The 20,323-nt window shown below is 50.7% G+C and overlaps 1 protein-coding gene across 1 annotated transcript in view; it reads right to left on the reverse strand.

Annotated features, from left to right (window-relative positions):
* Positions 1–14,322: 14,322 nt before the first annotated feature.
* Positions 14,323–20,323, reverse strand: part of LOC108545198 (uncharacterized) — a 305,629-nt gene continuing 299,628 nt past the window's right edge. Inside the window, exons 11-13 of the mRNA XM_017896695.1 lie at positions 16,120–16,956; positions 15,499–15,744; positions 14,323–14,414 (exon numbers count right to left, since the gene is read on the reverse strand). Coding sequence (XP_017752184.1) covers positions 14,323–14,414; positions 15,499–15,744; positions 16,120–16,956 — 1,175 coding nt within the window. The remainder of the gene's footprint in view (positions 14,415–15,498; positions 15,745–16,119; positions 16,957–20,323) is intronic.

A 20,323-nucleotide genomic window follows, 5' to 3' on the forward strand; every position in this document is an offset into this window, starting at 1 on the left:
GTTCAGCCAGAAAATAAAAAGCAGCCCATAGGAGGATGAAGGAGAAAAAGGTGATCAACGGGCGTCCGCAACACCGGAAGGAGGACCGTGCTCAGAGGGATGGAGAACTGGAAGCGTTACTCGTTTACGCGCACAGTATTCCCCGTTTCCTTTTCTGTCCTCTCGATTGCCAGGCGGGAATCACGGCCAACAGTTTTCGCCGTTTTTCGCGGAATTATTCGCGATCGCTGCAAATCCAGATATTATACTATTTCCCGGCGGAATTTCTTTTGTTGCGAAATTGAAAAGGTTCGGGTTAATTACGAGTTCGCTGTCGGCCGATACATTTTTTCGCCAAGGGAAACACGGGGCAGAGGCGATCGCGCGGTTCCGGGCTATCCGGCTTTCGCGTTTCCCGAATTCGTCGAAGCTTTTAAATTTCCCCAGCGTCGACAAGGTTAACGGAACTTGGCCACGCGCAAAGCGCGCTTTACGAGGCCTGTCAAAATTCTGCAAATTTTCCGAATAAAAGTTTATTATCCCGGCTCGGCTATTACCGGCGAGCCGTGACCAATTGTCGCGATGTATCCCGCGTCGCGTAACTTACGTTCGCCGTTATATACGAGCGAAAAAGGACGGGCAGAGCGGAAACTTTATCGATCACTCTACCCTTCCTCCAACTTCACCCCACGACATATTAATCTCGGAGTCATTTATTTCTCGAACGTGTACCGCGACTTAATTGCTGTCCCGCTACGAGCTAATCAACGTAATAGTTGGCTCGTTAAGGTGTACGCTTCTGAACCTTGGACAAATTTTCCCTTTTTTCTCCCTCGTTACGGCCAGTTACCGCTATTTTTATAATCTCTTCTCGAGTATCCGCCGTGAACGAGATGGTATCGGCGCGGATAGAGGAGAATTTAAATTAAATTTCGAGGGGAAGACGTCTAGGTCGTGCCGGGACGAGGACATTCGTTCGAGGATCGCCCGCAACAATGTGCGCTCACGGGATCGTTAATAATAAAGGCTAGGGTTAAGGGTCCCGCTCGAGCAAAGTTTTTTAAACGCCGCCACTTTCCTCTCCTTACGGTGCATTAATTTTCGCGTAACTCATCCTCGCGAACGGTTCGCGAGGGGGACCTTATTAACGAAATAGTCCGGTAATTAACCTTGCCCGTTCTTGCCGGATCTTCCGGTGAATTTCGGTAACTCCAAGTTCCCGGAATGGACGAAAAAGGTCTAGGGAAGGGGGAGAAAGTCTCGGGATCCCCTTAGAGAAGATTGGACGAGAACACGATTCCACGGATCTTACTTTATTAGCAAAATTACCTAGCCTTAGGCTCGTCGGCGTGGATTCGTAAGCTCGTCAAAAATCACGCAGCGACCTTCCCTCCGACGAAACCTCGGTTGGATCTCTCGACTTTCGAAACGTTATTCGGAATCTTCGAATACCGTCGGGTCTGCTCCCTCCGACTGCAGTCTGCAGTCTCTCGTGGTATCTCTTGGTCTTCGACCTTTAACCTCTGGGCGTAAGAAACAAACGGAGTTACGAGACCAGCCGACTTCCGTGCGAAATAGGATTTTTGAAAGCGTGCTCGGAAATTCTGGGAATTATGGGTCCCGTAGGACTGTTCGTTAAGGATAGACTTGCCTCGAAGCTCGCCGCAACAATACACACTTCCGCGGCCGTTAGGCACGTAAAGTCTACGTTAAATCAACGTCGGCGCACAGTTAAGGATAACTTTGGTCGTTTATAATCATTTTACGGGTACTTTGGAAATTTATGGGGCCTCCTTAAAAGGAGCTTGTACAGCCTCCTGCTCGCGTATAAACGTTATCGCAATATTAAGGCAGCTTTTCACCGACTTTCGCGTCTGCGGTCCGTGACCCGCGATGTGCATCGCGATTAAAATGTACGCGATTAACTTTGCCGCGGAGCAGCGCGTCGGTTAATGACCAATAAAAGAAATATAGCTAGCCGAAGGTCGCGCTTTTAGCTGCCTCTGGGTTAACGCGTTCCGCGCTGCACCGATTTTCCCTCAGTTTCCGTTCGCGCCGTGCGTTATCGCGAGTGCAGGCTGCTCCGTTCGAGGCGAGTATCTAAATCGGCGATGTCAAACTTACTCGGGAATATGGGCCACGATGTCGGCATTGGCGACACGAAGAACGTGGAATTTGCGTGCTGGCCTGAGCGGAAAGTTCGGAGTGGGGCATATACGATCCACGTGGCATGGAATTCGCTAAATGGCAGGCTTAGGAAGCGGGCAAAAATTGGTCGATTCTTCTTTCGAGATAAATAAGAGGAGGGAGAAGGTCGTCGGATGCTCGTCGGTCGGTCGTTGGAAGATCGGCCAGTTGGACGCATAGCACAGAGCCGCGTGGAACGCTTAACGAGATAGAGTCGTCTGGCTGACACACGAGCTCAATTGGATCCGCGACGCGGAACAGTAACGTTCAGGTAACAGGACGCGAAACCGGTCGAAACGGTCAGGTCCAGTGGCTGGTGATGGTGCACGGGGTTACGCGTTATTTTCCAATTTGGAAACGTCGGCCAACGCTGCCTCCATTGATCTCCCTCGGACGGGAACCTGTTCCGCGACACGGCCACGTATCGTGTCTCGTCTCCGATAAATCGTTCGGTTCTGTCGATTCGCGAGACGAAAGGCGATCTAAACTCAAGCTGGCCTGTAAACGTCGCGCTTTATCGTGCCACCTAAGCTCGTGGTTCACTCTTTTCGAATTTTCCAACCGACCTCGAGTAAACGCCCGCAGTCACTCGTGGCGCCCTCTCGGCAAGGACAGATCCATCTTCGGTAAAAATCATCCGTTCGGATCGTCGACCCCGGGACGGCTCTTTTTGTCGACTCGTCCTGCCCCCTGGGTTTTGTCAGACCCGACTGGCGCTGATCCGCGCTGACAAAGAACCCTTTCCGGCAAAAACAAAAGCAACCCCCGCGAGCCGCGCCAATGGCAGCTTTCGTCACGCGAAAACGAGCGAGATAATGCCGATGGTACGAGCGATGTTGCGTCCACACAAAGCTACGGCGTTTAAACATAAATTGCTGTCATTTCGTTATCCGGTTTCATTGTGCGCCAAGGGGTGCGTGCTTTTTCCGCGCGCTTCCATCGGATTCGAGATGATCCCCGATAGCCGGCGCCGAAGACGTCGATGGCGGAGCCAGCCAAGCTTTCGCTGCTCCGACGTGCGACGAAACACCGATAGGGCCATTATTCTATGGTTCCGTGACCCGTCCGCGCTCCTAAATCACGACTAAACACGAAACGACGATGCAAAGAAGAGAAACGAGCTATCACGCTTATCTTCGTCTCGACTTTTGCCTGGTCTCGATAAATCATCGTCGTGGAACGAATCCCGATCGCGGCACGTGCCGACGTCCGAAAAGGATTTACGCGCGTGTGCGTGTCGCTTAACGCGCGACAGATTCGGTCAATCGTAATAAAAAAATAAAGGAGGGGGGAAAAAATAGAGAGAAGAAAGAGGAATGGCCTTAAATCAAGAAGGAACGGCTGTTCGCCGGCAATTGACCGCGTCGACGTAACGCACCGGCTATAAATCGAGCGAATTGCCACTGTCGCTGTGTGGGACAAAGAGCTTCGGTCTCCAAGTCGCGTCCCGTTTAAAATCGAGCCGAGACGAGCGTTCTCGAGGAAAGTACACGAGTCTATGACGCGCCGTCGAGAGGTTTCGACGGGAAAACCGAGGTGGTTTTTCCACGTTTCACCTCGAGCGTCGTTTCGGGATTTTCCTCTGGAAAAGGTCATCGCGTAGATCTCGCGCTTCGTTCCGAAAGCAGCAGCAGCAGCAACGGGTTAATCGGATGCGATCGAGCGTTTCGAAACGGAGAGGAAAACGCGATTGTTGGAGCGAAATCGCGAACCTCGGGATGCGAGGGGTGACGCGCCCCCTTGTTCCGTTCGCTCGCACTCGCCAGCGCGTGTCTCCTGAAAGAGAAAAAAGGGGGAAAGAGAAGAAAATGCGAGTTTATGAAACGAGTGCGGTGAAACTCGCACGAGATCCTACGAATAAAACCATCCATGTTCGAGCTTCGAGATTTTATTTTAATCTCCCCAATGTAGCAAGACACTGTAACAGTATTTATAATAATTAACACGCTCGCGCGTCGCCGCCGCGACAACAAAGATTGCGGTGTAATATTCGATTCTTTTCCATTCTTCTTCTTTTTTTTTCCTCATTTTTTTTTCCCCCATTTAAATAATTCAGTCTGAGATTCGATTATTGCTATTTTCCTCATTTTTTTTTCATCCCCCGTGATTTCGTTTAATTTAACAACATGTTTCACCGGCTGTTTGTTTCCTCAGCTGTACGTGTATTTTCTTTTTCCTTTTCTCCTTTTCTTTTCTTTTTTTTTTTTTTTCGTGCCTTTCGTTTCACTCTTTGTTCAATTTCCCGTGAACCACTTTCGCCCACCGCCTTCAGGTGTCTCTTCGTCCTGTCGATCATTACGCGCGCGCTGAACGAAATTCTGAGAGGGGTTCCCGATTTTCTTGCTGTGTTTCAGAAGAGACGGCAACGATTGCTTTTTAAATATATAGATTACCGTGAGAGTTTACTTGTTACATGTGTGGTATGTAATGTACTTTTTCATTTTCTTCTTCGTCTTCTTCTCTTCTTCCTCGTGTCACCATGTGTATATAATACGTATATACATACATAGTTTGTTACAAGGCACAGGTAGCTTACACACACTTGTCATTCGCTGAGCATCACTCGCTCTCTCGCTCTCTCGCCGACATTCGCTTTTCTTCTTCGCGTCTGCCCGGTTCACGCGCTCGCAAACTCGCATCACACACACACGCGCACGCATGCCTCGTTCACGCAGTATTGCTTTTTCGTCATTCATCCAACAGAGACTATACAGCAACTCTGTTTCTTATCGGTTACTCTCGACGACTCGTTATTTTTCTTTCCCTTTTTCTATTTTTTTTCTGCGCAACGACGCCGGGGACGATCGGAGCACGATCCGAAAAATCGCGCGCGCGGATTTCGCGTACAAGCAGACCCGCGACGAGGTAAAGAGCATAAGAAACGGCGAATGCTTCGCCGCTCGTCCACTTCCCGATTCGCGCGGTGTCGATTGCGTTTCGCTGGATAACCTGGAAATTATCGAAGGGCACGGGTCGATCGCGCGTCGATCTTCGACGATCGCTGTGAATCACAGCGGGGGCCGCGCCGCTCCGTTGATTCGCCGTGATTGCACAATTCGCAACGCACAGTGCGTCGGAAAGTCGCAATCGTGGAATGAGATCGAAACGAGATTCCGATCGGTCGACCCCATCGGTCTATTCTACGCTTCGCTCGCCAAATTCAATCGTTCGGCGCGATTAAACCTCGCGTGGCTAATGATCGATGAATTATGCTTATCGTTGCAATCTACTCGTTCTACGCGATCAAATTCCCGATATCCTGCCAATAATCGCGAAACCCGAACTCGAAGAGCCAGCGCGCGACGCCCACTCGTGGACCGTCGTCGCGATTCTTCTATTCGTCGAGTGCTCTCGCGTGAAATTTCCACGATTCGACGATCAGCCGATTATAGAGCGACGCTGTAACGCCGATTGATCCAGTCGCGACGCGCCAAGATCATTTGCGATTTCGCAAGTTCGTCGAGATACGTGGTGACACTGCGAGATTGGCGCGGTTGCGATACCGAACAAATGGCGGTTTTACGTAATTCTTTGTCTTGGATCCGACATACCGGATCGTCGATATCCAACGTTGGTCGCTTCGAGAATACCGCGATAAACAAATAAGAGAAACGGTTGCTTATACAGGTGAACGTTCGCGAACTGCTGCCGCTTTATCGACTCGGTTCGTCCGCTGTCCCGGCAGCTTTTATCCTCGATCACATCCGACACGTGTCAGCCAGGGAATCGACATTCTATTAACTGTTCCAGCGACGTATATTTTCCTCGGCGGCTGCTATTTTTACGTTGGAAAATCATTCGCTCGGCTAGCGGGCGCAAAACCGCCGACAGGAATGTCCTCGATCGCTTGCCCCGCTAAATAAGGAGAGCCATCTTCTTCGTCCCGTCGTCGACCATGACCCGGTACAAAGAAACCAACGGTTCATGAATCACGCTTCGCGAGAGTGATTCGTTCAGCCCTGCTCGCCGCTCTTATTTCGCTTTATTTCAACCGCGATTCACCGTTGCGATCTTCACAATTTTCCGCGTTCAACCCTTCGCGGACGGCGCCATTTTTCGGCAGTCGCGAAAGATTATGCCGTGCATCGACGTCACAGAGGCTTCTACGGTATCGGTTACAACGCTGGCAGACTCTGGCTGACCGTTTGCCGACACTCGTCCGCGAAGAATGAAATTTCTCTAAGTTCGAAATTGCAAAATGGAACGAAATTACGACGGCGGATAAATGGAAATAAAATTGGAAACGTGGACGATGCACCTACCGTGCCCCGGTCGCCGATCAAGCAAGGATCGATCCCCTAATTTAAAATCGAATCGGGTATATCTTCTCTCTTTCGTCTCGCCATTGCCCCGCGGTTCCATCGTCCGCTAAACACGCAACGCGTCGCGCACCCGGCACTTCCCACGAGACCAAAGTTACATATACGGTATATGGTAATATATATATATATATTTATATATATATGTATATCTATATACATGCGTATTCTAAGGTGTGCGCAAACATACGATAAAGGGCCGGCAGCATGGGCCAGGCTACGCTCGATTGGAACTCGAGGAAACGAATCGCCGAACGATCCCGACGAGTCTATAACACCGTGGATTAAACACTCGGTACACGACTCGTCGCGCAAGGAATTCAAAGGATTGGTTGTAACGCTGACGTTGTTGTAACACCGATAATAATTATTTATTGAAAATTAAAGTAACAAAGTATTGGAGATTCTCAGGCTGTATGCTTTGTCCGTATTATAAAATATTGCCTCCTTCGTCCAGGTATTCCTCTGTGTGTACCCTCGGACTTTGTCCTTTAATAGTTCAATCAGTATTCTCTCTCTCTCTCTCTCGCTCGTTCTCTTTCTCTCTCTCTCTCTTTCTCGCGAACGCACGCACTCACTCTCATATTGCTCCATATGTACCCTCGCCGCGAAAAAGTATGCTCGTCGTTGTTCGATGATCGGCCGCTGACGTTTCGTCCGAAGGAGGGAAACGACGGGCCGCGATGATTCGATAAAAAGGTTCGATTGCTCGTCGAGGGATGATTGTCCCTTGATTGAAAACGTCCTCGGTCCGCTGGAGCGTACGCGGGGAGAAGTTTCGAGTAGGGTGGACCATCCTCGTCCCCATATGGCACGCGATGCCTTTCTAATCTTTCAACGCCGGTCCCGAATCAGCCCGGATGCGTCACACGCGTCGTCATTAAGGGTTGCCTATTGCTCTAACGACGATAAGGGGATGGATGGTACGCGGCGTGGAATCGAAAACCGGCACGTGGATCGTGGAAAAGAAAGGAAAAAATAAAAAAGAAAGAGAACTCTCGAGAGTCGCGTCGTTTCGTCGCGTCGACGTGGACGCCGAACGCGGAGGATCGCGGCGCGGATTCGAGTGCTCGTCTCGAGGGTACGGCGGGAAATCTGGGAAAATTACGGAAAATCAAGGGGCTTTGGTAACGCGGAGTCGCGGATTAACCATCGCGCAATTAGGTTCTCGGTGGATTATGGCGCGAAACGTTCGAAGCCCGTGCTAATTTCGTGCGCGAGTAAACCACAGCAACCATTTCGCGCGCCGGCAAATGTCTGCAAATGTGTCCGCATTCCTGAAGGACGCGCCGCTACCGGAGCCGGGCTTTATAGGACGAAGGAGATTCAAGAATGAGCGTATAATCCACTGTGTGGGAATAATAAACTGCGGTAGAGCACCCGTACCGACGCGGAAGTAATCCGATAATCCCATTAGACGGGTTTCCATAAAATCGTTAACCGCCACATCCAGGCCGCGTAAACGTGTCCTGTTTCTGACTATGACGTTGCTTTTCCGCCGGATTCCCTCGACATCCCCGGCTCATCTTTGTCCCGCCAGTTTTCCCCCCGCCGCCTTTCCTGCACCTCCTTTTCTTCCTCTCTCCACCCCGACTAATTTAGTTTCCTCCCTTTCCTTTTTCCCGCGATTAAACTTTTTGTCCGCGGGACAGCCGGGACACGTTGGCACGTCGAAGCGTTTGGCCGGTCTTGAAAATAAACGCGTAAGAAAATTATATCTGTCCCGGATTATTCCTCGCCCTCCGACTCCATCGCGCCTCGAACCGCGGATTCTTCACCCCTCGATCAGCCTTTCCTCCCCTCGACGTCGGGTCAAATTAATTCCCGACGGCCGCGTGGACGATTCCGGATAAACCGAAAGCATCGGAGAAACGCGACAAGTTGAAATCGGGTCGGGGGTGCACCTCCGTTCCATGCACTCTTTCTCCTTCCACCCCGCGTGGCGCGTGGCCGCTGCAGGCGCGAGGCAGGGAGGGCAGTTTGTGCAAGCAATTTTCTGTTTCTCATTACCGACTGCATTAGCGGAATATTCGCGTGCGATATTAGGACCCAATGTAAATTAACTGGATTAAATGCGTCGGCCGATTGCATCAATCTCATTAAGCGGAGCGCATAATGTTTGACGAGAGGCTGGCTGGCGCGAACCTAGGCGGTCGGTCAGTAACGATGTTTGGTCATGCTGCGATAATTATCGAATCCCTCGCCGTTGTTTGCGTCGGGCAAATCGAAAATAATAAAACACCGGCGTCGAGACGATGCATGCTCGACTCTTTCCGTCGCGACGCCTCGCTTTCCGCCAACGAACACGCGTTACCGATTCGACGGATTCGAGACGAGACGCGGAGGAAACTTTGCACGGTCTTTTCCGGCTCTCTTATCGAATTCCGGCGTTTTAGAACTCCCCGCGATTCGTCGAATCCGATTGATTGAGGAACCGGTAATTTGCGGTGGACCAGGGCAGTAGCTCTGGCCCAACTTTTCGAATTTCGATCGGTGGACGTTGAGGCTTTCCTACGCTGCGCGAGTCTGCGGCTCTTCGACTCGAATCTCCCGTCGTCCTCGATATTTGGCAGCCAGGGGGGTGGAGTAATATTTGACTTTCGGTACGATAACCGTAGCTCAAATATCCGCGGAACAGAAGTAGCCTAGGCTTTCGGGGCTGCGGAAAATTCGGATATTTAAGCGGTTCCGGGCACAGCTTAGCGGATTCGGATAACCGGCGCTTCGTTAGATTAATATAAATTCCAGCCGCGGACTATCTCTCTTCTCTCCGTTCTTTCGCTCGTTCTTGTCGATTCGAAAGATCGTATCACGCACGCTCCAGTCGGGCCCGGGATTCGAGACTGTTCGCAAGAAGTGCACGACAGACGCGAGATGGGCGATCGAAATACGTGCTCTAGTTCGGGAAAAAAGGTTCCTGTGTTCGCGTTTCGACCGCGGGGCATCTCTGATTGCTGTCACAATGAGCTTATTACCCCTATGAAGCTAGAGTAATCCTTAATCGCTATGTTTCACCTTAAGGTTATGCTAAATACGCTGCATCCTCGTAGGTACAGTACGGCATCTAAGGTGCTAATCGTTAAAAGTCCTAACCGCTAAGTGTTCTACGGGTCCGGTGAGGAAACGAACGAAACGAGGGTAAAAAGGGGGGAACGAAACGGAAAACGGAAAAGACGCCTCGCGGCTCGCTGATCCGCCTTTTTCCGCGCGCAACGGCGGTAAGTGACTTGTCTGGAAGGTACTTGCCGAGAAGCCTAACGAAAGTCGATCGATCTTTCTCTCTTCCGAGAACCCTGAAAAGGAGAGCGTCTTTCGCTCGATTAAATGAACGCCTCTGAGAGAGGAGCCTTTGATCCACCGCATTTTTCCGCACGTCGCGCCGCCATTTTCTCTTCCACGCTTCGATATTTTCCTCTCGACGAAAAAGCACGTCCACGCTGACAGGCCTCTTCTTTGCCTCGCTAGTTACCGCGTTGCTCATTCCTGAGAGAGCGTTTTCGTACTCGAAACCATCGCGGCGTAGACCCGGGGTACCGACGGCGCCGGAATATCTTTGCCCCGTCTCGAGGTTAGGGGTTGATCCTGCCGCGAGGACAACGCGGGAAAAGAAAGGACAGAGAAGGAGAAGGGGACAGGGGAAGAACGAAAAATGCCAATAGAAATGAGAGACGAATCCGGGGGGTATTCGAATCCGCGGTGTGAAAGATGCGTTTATTTTCCCACGGAGCGGAATTTTCCGGGATCAGAGGCCCATCTTCGTCCGCGTCGTAAAAGATGAACACGAATGAAAGTCGAACGGCGTAAAAACTACGTTTACCGCGATTGGAAAAGTGGTAAAATAGCGATTGGCTTTTCTTATTTTTCACTCTCTATTCGCCCCCATTTTTTTTTTCTCGTTTTCTATTTTTTTTTTTTTTTCTTTTACTCATTTTCTCTCTCTTTCTCTCTCTCGCGCGCTCTCTCTTTCTCTCTCTCTTTCTCGCCGTGTCTCGTAACGTCCACCATTGCTGCGTAATCTTCTATCGTGCCTCATTGCTCGTCTTCCTCTTTCGTTTCCTCTCGTCACTCGGTTCGGGTTAATTATTACAAAGATGCTTGTACAATAATATAATATAGACTCTGTATTAGTTACAATAATATCGTAGCGTCCTATCTCGCGATCGATCGGTCTGTATCCACTCTCCTCTCTCTCTCTCTCTCTCTCTCTCTCTCGCTCGCTCTCTTCTCTCATTTTTCGCTCGCCCTCGCGAAAATCCGATCGGACAAACCAATATAATAGAACATCTCTGGCATAACGTCGCGATTCTCTCCGGTACAGCCTCTCTCTCCTCTCGTGAAACGCAACATCTTTCGTGTACACGGCCGAGCCGTTGCGTGACTTTATTGCTTATTGCTTACGTTAACGTGCGCGCCTCCGAGCACCGGGGAAAAATTCCATCGTCTCCGGACTGTCTAAATAAACACGGCGTGCCATGGGATTCTTCCGGCATACCGGAAACCATATCGTCTGCGATGTTTGCGCGCGATCGAGGATCGGGAACGCGGCCCGTTCGGTAAATCACGCGATATATCCCGATCCTTCCGACATTTGTCACGGTGAATTTCATTTTGATTCGCCGCGCCAACGCGGCGCCACCGATGGTCTCCGAGAGTTTCCACCTCTTTAATAAAATTTCCCATCGCAGTCCCCCTCTCTTCCTCTCTCTCTCTCTTTTTTTTTTCTCTCCTTTCCTCACCCTTGGCCTGATAAGGGTCGAACAAGTGGCCAATTTGTCTCGCGTTATTCCCGATACCGCGTTTCGCTCGTTCGATCCCGACCCAACCGACCCATAAACCACCGCGTGAATAATTGCCGGGGAATTTCTCCGGCAGGAATTTTTCCACCGGACCCGTCGACGCTCGGCAAAGAAAAATGAAAACGACCAAGATCGCAGCGAGGAAGAATCAGAGTCAACGGCAAATTACGAACAATCCGGAACAAACGCGCGAACGGAGATGCGAGGGGAGGAACGTTCCCGATGTGCGACTCGGTACAACGGGCCGGAAAATCCATCACAGTTACAATTTTACACTTTACACACGTACGCCCGCCGTTTGTCTGCCGACATTTTCCCACCCCCGGATCATCCTTCGTCTCCCTCCGAGAGAACTCAATGAGAGGAGCTTTCCGCGAGATACCCCGACCGAGATAATTCGTTTTCGTCGATTTATTTTCGTGTAACGCTGCACGCGCGTATCCGGGGCTGTAACCTGATTTCGCTGGTAACAGCGGGGAAAAACTATAGCTCTTCATAGAAATCGATTAACGTTCGCAAACGTTAAAATGCAGCCTGTTCGAGGAACATTGATATTCCGCGAGTGGCGATGAAATAAATTTTAACACCGCTTTGAAATTGCCCATCATTGTTCATTGCCCCGATGGAAGTTAATTGAATCGTCGAAATAGCGATGTTCTCGAAATACCAGAAATATTTATATTAAATTTATCATCGGGCGCGACATTTCTGTTTAACCATGCAGAATCCATGACGATCGCTGGAACGGCCGTTCTATACGCGGATAGTTCGGGTTAATATGAAATCGACGCGACGAATTATTAGGGGCGCGATATGAATTATTCGATGACCCGAAAACAACTATTTTCCAACCACACACTCTGGCGATAATTATTCCCGGCGAAATAAGACGGAGAAATGGCCGACTCTGATTCCTTCACTTCGCACCCTCGCTCTTGGCTCTTCGGCGTGCCAAATCATCCTAGTACACGATAGATCGTGTCGCGTCCGGTCAGCTCATTAGCGCAATTTTTCACACCTATTTCTACACGCGTGTCGGTGTCAATTTCCTCCATCGATTCGCGCATCGTTCTAACGGAACGAAACGTTTTACTCGGCAAGAATATTCGGTGCGTTTAATAAATCCGAAGCATCGATCGTTTTGTCCGGTCCTCGAAACATCGTGGACGAGCGACGCGTTTCCCCCCTCCCCCTTTTTTCCTTTTTTTTTTTTTTTTTTTTTTTTTTTTTCTCGTCGTACAATAGAAAAATAACGCAGTTAACCCGGAAGCTTTGAAATATGTTTTTCCCCGTCGGTCGGTTATTAATACAGCTAGCGGCTATTACAGCTATTATATAATAGCTACGGCATATATTCAGCTATAACACGGTTAATAGCCCTTTGCAGCTATTACATAACAGCTACAGTGCAATCAACCTTTAATACGTCTACTAATATTTCGTGTGGTAATTGAATCCCGCCGCGGGCTTCCTCGATTGGCTCGAAACCTGTTGGAGGACAGAGAATCATCTTCCGGTTTGCTGGAACACTGATACTTTCGCGATTGGATTAAACGCGGAGCAAACGGCGGGGCCGTTGTTTTAATTCAGCAATTTCCAAATTATCCTCGATAATCGATACACTGTCGCGGTTAAAAAGCTGGCCAAACGCTTCAGCAACGACGAACCCTGATGTTTCGAGACACAGGCAGACACCGCGTCCCTGTCCTACTACACGCGGTTTCGCTTCCTCTCCAAACTGGTAATATAAAATACACGGTACACCCACTTACGGTACACGCTCGGTAGGGTCGTGGAAAGAAAGGAGCATCCGGTGTAAAAAATATTTGCCGAGTAACCTGTTCCCTCTCGCGCCTTATTAAAGCTATGCTCTATGTAGTTTCTACCTTAAAAGATAACGACCTGTGCCGGTCGATCGTCTTACTAACTAAAACGAGATGTTGCTTCCTCTTCCCCGTATTGTTCCGGGCAGGCAATCGATCCCGTCCTCCTCCTCGCTCGACACCTTTTCTCGCTAAAGAATCCGATCGATCGTGCGCCGCGATCTCGCTCGTGATATGGTCTAACCATAAAAACTTGTGTAATTACTTTGTTAGCTTTACCCGATTTTTAATTAGCTAGTGCCTACGAGCTACATCGGTAAAAAACCTACTGGCCAGGGGAAATTCGCGTTCGATCTTCACGATTCCACTTTCTCTCCTTACTACGCCACTCCCCTGGAAGGAACAAACAGTTCCCTTTCTCATCGTCGAGAAAAAATTCCCTTCGACGAGTAATACCCTTCCTTCCTTCCTTCCTTCCTTCCTTCCTTTCTTTCTTCTTCCCTTCCTGCCATCTTCCCTTCCTGCTTGCTGCCTCTAAACCGTTCATCTCGATCGGATCCGTCTCCTTCTTCAACCACGTTCCATCTTCTCTTCCGCGTCCTCAGCCTGCTTGATTTTCCCGCTGATCTGGAGGAGCACCTCTTACACGGAAGAAATCAGAGTTTTGCCTCTTGTCTCTTTATCATAGGCGACTTTATTTTTCGTTCTTCGGCATCGAATCGAATCCAGGGACTATCCCTCTTGGCTGGAACGAGCATCGACCTCCGACAGTCCGCTCTGCTCGAGCCTCGATTTTACGCTCCTCTCGTTTACTTATCGGCTCCACCCCTCGCCGGGCTTCTTCGTCCCTTACTTTTTCTCCGTGTCTCGTTCCGCGACAAAATTCCGGTGGTCGTGCGAGCACGAATTTCTCCCGACGGATCAGAGAGGCTAGCAGGAGCTACGGACACGAGCGTTCGAAGCCAAAGTATCGATTGTTCCTTTCCGTCTTCCTCCGTGTTCCTCCCTTCTAGTTGGCCCGGACGCTCGACCGATCATGTTCGGTGACTCGCGCCAAAGGCGATTATATATAATATATATATTTATATATATACTTTTTTTTTTTCTTTTTATACACGTGTACCACCTCCGTTTCGTCACCCGCACACGGTGTCCAGTAACGCAGATTACAAACGTCGATTTTTAACGGTCGCGAGATCGTCGTCCGTTCGATTAGAATCACCTGTATATCGCGACGATCGCCGTCAGGCTGACGATCATCAGGTACGTCGATCGAGTAGCAAAGCCCCTGTTCTCTTCCATGCACTGACCTGCAAGCACAAAAGCACGATCGTTCTTATGCCAGGTTAAACATCGACAGGGTAAAGTGGCGCCGTTTAATTCGACATTTATCAACGAGTTGTCACAGTACATTTGTCAGGTGAAGTCGTCTACGTGTCGCGGCAAATTATGCATGGCTGTCGCGCACCATCTGCTACCAGAATTTAACTGACGCGCCGGATGACAATCGCTGACGCCACGATTTTGATTGGACACTGCAGTCTGTCGCGCTGTCAAAATGCATTCTCCGCTGCCAAAGGAATGCCCGCCGATGCCGCCCCGTCTCTTTTTCCACCCAGACAGCCGCGATAAGTTTCCACGAGGACCTTCGACCTCCAATGTTCAGTGTCGAACGTTTCCCGGACGAGGAGCGAACGTAACTTTGATATTTTCCACGGTTGTCGTGGAACGAAATAAGGACAACACTCCTCTGTTCCCGGACTCGTCGCGGCGTATTTGAAAAGCAAATCGGTAGCTCTCTCGATAAGCGTGGCCGACTCGCTCGGGAGCGAAACGCCGCGGCAAACGAAGCTGCGAGGGGGCAACAAAACTGAAGGATCCTCGGCGAAGTGACAAGATAACGGTTAAAGTTCCGAGGATGCTCGGAGTTGAAGCACGAGGAACGGCGCTGAACGGTCTGGTAACGCGGAACAAATTGAGAAACGAGCGAGACGTGCTTTTTCAACGACCAAGTTACGCGCGCGTTTCGATCGTCGAAAAATCATAATTGGGGTGGTTAAACGGCCATCTCGACGAAAGTTGAACGCGTAAACTCGCGTGACGCGTCTGGCGCGAGATTAAAGGGTATAGGATGGTAGGGAAAAGATAGCGGAAGGAGGGGAAAAAGGAGCGTGGCGAAAGCGGACTAATTCCTTCGACAATGCTCCTCCGGTCGTCCCGTAGCCTCTAAATCTCGAGACAAAGTGCTGGAACGAAGGAAGATTCGCGAGGCGGCGGTAGTCGCGGAACAAAACTGTTAGGTTCGTTGCAGCGGAGACGCGTCCTCGGCACGGCAGCCAAGACCGTAAGGATCCTCGAGAGTGAAGTGGCTGAAGGAAAGGAGGAGGTACTCACCGGTACTGGTAGCATTGAAGGCCAACATCGGCGGTGGCGGAGGTATTCCCCTCTGGCAGGCCACCTCGCTGGCAGTCAAACTGACAACACCACCGCTCTCTTTGTACATGAAGCACAATCTTCGGCTGTTCCTGTACGGCTGCGGCCTGTTGTTCTCGCTGGACCAGCTAGTCCCGGGTGCCAGTTGGGTGGCGATCACGAATTGGGTGCCCTCCGCGTCGAACCACCTACCGTGGCAGGAGTAAGCTGCGAAAGAGAAAGCGACGACTTCTTTACCCTCGGCACTCTCACGGAACCAACTTCTCGAATAATGGCGGCGAGGTATCTCGAGTCGCTCGTTAACCCTCGAGTGCCATTATCCTTTAAATAAACTTCGACGACCTTCCCGACTGGGGCTGAATGTCGGCGAAATAAAAGCTCGTCTCTGCTACGGACGAGGGGATACCGACGGATTCGCGTACGCGAGCTCTATCGTCCACGCGATTTTAATTATCCGCCGGATCGACGAGTACCGCTGATAATTTCCGCGATTCCAGTATCGACGAACGGATTACGCGTTCTCGGAGCCGGACTTGGGATATCGTCTTCGATATCGCGATCGAGTTGAAATGTTTTACTCACCGATCGCGTTGTCCTCGACGCAGTCCGTCTGGAATTCCATTCTATCAGCGGTGGAGCAGCCAATGGTAATGGTGGTAACCTCGGAGCTACATCTGGAGATATCCTCCTCCCTCTTCTCGCGTCTCTCCAAAGAGCCGTCATCGGGATCCAGCTCCTCGACGTTCCTCTTGGTCCTCGCGACGACGAGGCTCGAGGTCGTTTCTCTTTCGTCCCTGCCCGACCTCTTTTTCGGCAGATCAGCGCTGTCCGGGTAATCGCCGAAATAATCTTCCTGAACCTCGAGGATGCTCGAGCCATCCGGATCGTCGAAATCGCTGGTCCAGAATTGCCTGATTCGCGTGAAATCGTCCGCGTCCACCCGGAAGTCCTCCATCTTCGGGCTCCTTCTCGACCTATTGCTGGCTCGCTGCGCCATATTAACGGAACGCTTGGCGGGCTCGTGCGTTCTTCTGACTTTCGACCTGGATGCACTCTCGATCGATCTCGAACGGTCTCGCAGCAGGTCCTCGATATCCAGCGTACGCTTCGAGGACGCTTCCTCGAGGCTGTGATCGCGATGGTTTCGGTTGTTACGGTTGGATCTGGCGCGCCTGCCCATTCGTTCGTGGACGAGGTACTCGTTGTTCGCCCGGCGTTTCTCCGCGTCGAAGTCGAGCTTCCGGCCACGTCGATCTTCCTGGGTTCGTTCCTGGGCGTGTCGAACTTTTTCTCTGTCACGCCTCACGCCCTCCTGGTGTTGGTTCCTTCGGCTTTCACGGATGTTCCGTTGGTTCCGGTTCACCCCCGTCACCGTAAATTTGCCCAAGTACGGGCACGTACGTGGCTCCGGGGAGCTCGCTGAAATTTCCAGAAAATCGTTCGCTGAGAAACGAGAAAATTCTTTTCGGCAATCCGTGCGGTTTTTCCATTAGAATATCGTTTATTTTCGCTGGTCCCTAGGCACGTCTTTCCGATCGATCGTTACACCGTCGGTCAACGGATTCTCCCGACAATCCCCAAGAATCTTTCCTACTCGTTGTTCGACCGTTTAGAAGGAGATCCGCGTTTCAAAGGGATTCGAATTTTTACCTGATAACAGAGAGCGGACGTCTCGATAAACCACCTACCTATAAACTTCCCTCCAAAGATCCCTTAAACAGAGGCAAGCTGAAAGTTGCGGAGAAACATCGCAGCCGGAGATCAGCTGAATTACAAATTACCCGTTTCGCGTACACCGAGAGCAATCAGGAAGAAACTTTCGATGGGGGTCTATCGATCTTCCCTAACGACGCTTTCTTGCCGAAAGATCGATCGTCTCGGCGGAGGATCGGTCAACTACGAAACACCGCAGCGGCTAAAATTCGGCCGGAAATTCGAGGCATTCTCTGTGGTCGCGTTGATCGACTATCCCTGGAGATATCCAGAACGGTTGGCAAGAAAGACGGCAAAGAGAAAGTCGTCGGGCCGATAGGACGGAAGACCGCGTCATACGGAGTGGCAGGAATCGCTAAGCGAGCAAGAGAAGCGCATTGTGGCTTTAATGGAAGCTCGTTAGACAGCGAGATGGAAAAGAAGGGTATCAAGGGTTCGAGGATGGAACGGAGAAGGATGGCGAACGACTATAACGAGAGAGCGTAAATCGGCCATAGGCAGACACAATGCGAACTCTAACGAGACAAATCTGACGTCGCACCCTCCGGCTAGTCCCTCTTCCTCTGCTTAGCAACAACCCCTTCCCGGGCACTCGCTATCTTGCCGAAGCTTCGCGACAGAATCCTGGCTCTTCCGTCCTCCTCTGTCGTTATTTCAGGACCACCGCTACTCTCGGGGTATTATTTTCGGGCTTAATGAGGCGGCTCGAGGTGGGCAAGAATCCAAGATGCTAAACAAACATCGCGGACCCGACGTGACGGAATATTTGCTAAACTTTCGGCCGCGCTCCGAACAACCGTTTCCCGAGTGCCATCGATTTTTCGCCTTTCAAATTTCACCTCGACCTCTCGTCCACCGAAGAAAACCTCCGCCCAGCGTCGCTGTTTGCCGATGTAAAGGATTTTCCACCGGCGGCTGATCGCTGTCGCCGATAGATTTCCTTCCTTTCCTCCCATTACGTCGTCTCTCGCCGATTCGTCTCGTCTCCTACCTACCACGCACGCGTCTCGTTTCTACGGTTGCTTATCCGATCCGTCTTTGCCGTCGGTTATCCTTCGTAAATCACCGGCTCTTTGCCTTGGCGACGAAACACGCGAGGCATGAAATTACCACGGACTTGGGCCGGGAAGAAAGAGTCATAATTCGAGACGTTTTCCTCGCTACGGAGGGAGAGAGTGGGATTTTTCCCGATACGATCGGGAAATCGATTTCGATGCTCGTTCGGGGGGAACCGGTCACTAAAATCTCGTTATTTTTCTGGTTAATTAGACATGTATTACGCGAGGCCAAAGGCGATCCCGGCAAAGGAGGCTTGATTTTTCCGACTCGTTAGGCGATTCCCGATACGACGAAGGTCCTGGCCAAAGGGACGGGCCAAGGGCGAGATCCCGGTGAGGCCACCCTTCCAGCTCCGCGTCTCTTTCTTCCTTCCTCTTTCTCACTCTCGCTCGCTCTCTTTCGCTTTTTGTGTTTCGATCGGGAGAACAAATCGTGAACTTCGACGATCGTTAATTACGTTCGTCGGGCGAAACTTTTGACAATGTATCGCGGAATTGCTGCCGGGCCACGGATTTCAATGGCAAAGTAACAAAGTTTCATGAGTGGTTACCCTGTAACTTTCCACTTTTCGTTCAATTTCAGCGCGTTTCGTTACGCCAGTGTCGTAAAACACCGTGCATGATATAATCGAAATTTATTAAGGATTCGACGCAATGGAAAATTAATAATACCGGTGAATTTGCCGCGAAATTCCGCGAATCGAAGCCCGTTCCAGCCCGTTTCGAATCTATATTACGCGAACTAAATACATTCGTCCGCGTCTTCGGCCGCCATTTTATCGCCGCGTGCGATCGACTCCATCTCGCGGCGGATGAATACTCGTAGGGAAAACGTGGCGAAACGTGCAACCAAACGTCGGAGAACTCTGACGGCTTCTTCCGTCTCGTTCCTTCGGCCATGTGGACAAAAGTTGGCCGAACAATTAAATTTAATTGACGGCCGGTCGCCGGGCGCGAATCGCGTGTCGATGTCGCGCTCTGAACGAAAAGAGGAAACGGAAATGGACGCGTTATCATGGCCGCGGATCGAGGACGGCTCCTCGACACGGCACTTCCAACTTTTTAATTAATCAATCGACTGACGCCCGCGAACGACTTTCTTTGTCGGCCGACCGAAACGAAATGGCCGACTGCGGATCTGATCGATCACGAAAATTTCCCGCACTCGACCTCCCAACAGTATGCACGTATGTACACCACATACGCAATCTCGTTGCTCTTTTCTGTTCAAACCGTCGAAAATTTAATTACATGATATTGGCTTTCCACGAGGATACTTTCTGTGACAATGTCCAAAGCGTGGAAAAACGCGGAATGAAATTTCGCGAACCGCGGTCCGGCCGCAATTTGTGTCGTCGAGGCAATAACCACAACGGAGCTTTCAAAAACTCGCCGCGATACCGTATTTTCCTTTTTCCACCCTCTCTCCCTCTCTCTCTCTCTCTCCTTCTTCCCTCATTTTCCTCTTTTTCCACTTTCTTTTTTCGCCCTCGGTTTTTCCTTTCCCCTCGCGTTGCCACGTACGAACGCAGACGCGACATCGCGGAGAAGCACAATACGTTATACGATACTTACAGCCGGGGCTCGAAATAAATCGCGTTAAAGAGCAAACGCATTATTTACCGCAACGCCGGAAAGGGACGATAAATATCCAGGTTTCTCTGCTTCGAAAGCCCCGGGGAATAAATCAGCCGAGGCGTAGGTACATTTAACAATCGTCAGCTTGCGCAACCGTATAGCTCTTCCGGAAAGAAATCTGCAGGGGGTGGCTACGGCGGAGAAGGGAACGGTCTGCGGGCGAAAAAGGACACGATAGAATGGCACGCCAATTATCTTTCGCGCGAGTCGGGTCGACGCTTTCTTTGTTTCGTTCGCCCGGAAATGACGCCTCGATTCTCGGCAGAGCGATAAATTTCCAGCGGAAATAACTTTTGGCAGTGAAAGAGGGCGTGGACTGCCGCTGCCCTCCTCGAAACAGTCAGGATGCTCCGCTCTCGCGGAAAAGGGGAGACGAG

Source organism: Eufriesea mexicana, unplaced genomic scaffold, assembly GCF_001483705.2.
Source record: "Eufriesea mexicana isolate 0111107269 unplaced genomic scaffold, ASM148370v2 scaffold372, whole genome shotgun sequence".
Classification (NCBI taxonomy): domain Eukaryota; kingdom Metazoa; phylum Arthropoda; class Insecta; order Hymenoptera; family Apidae; genus Eufriesea; species Eufriesea mexicana.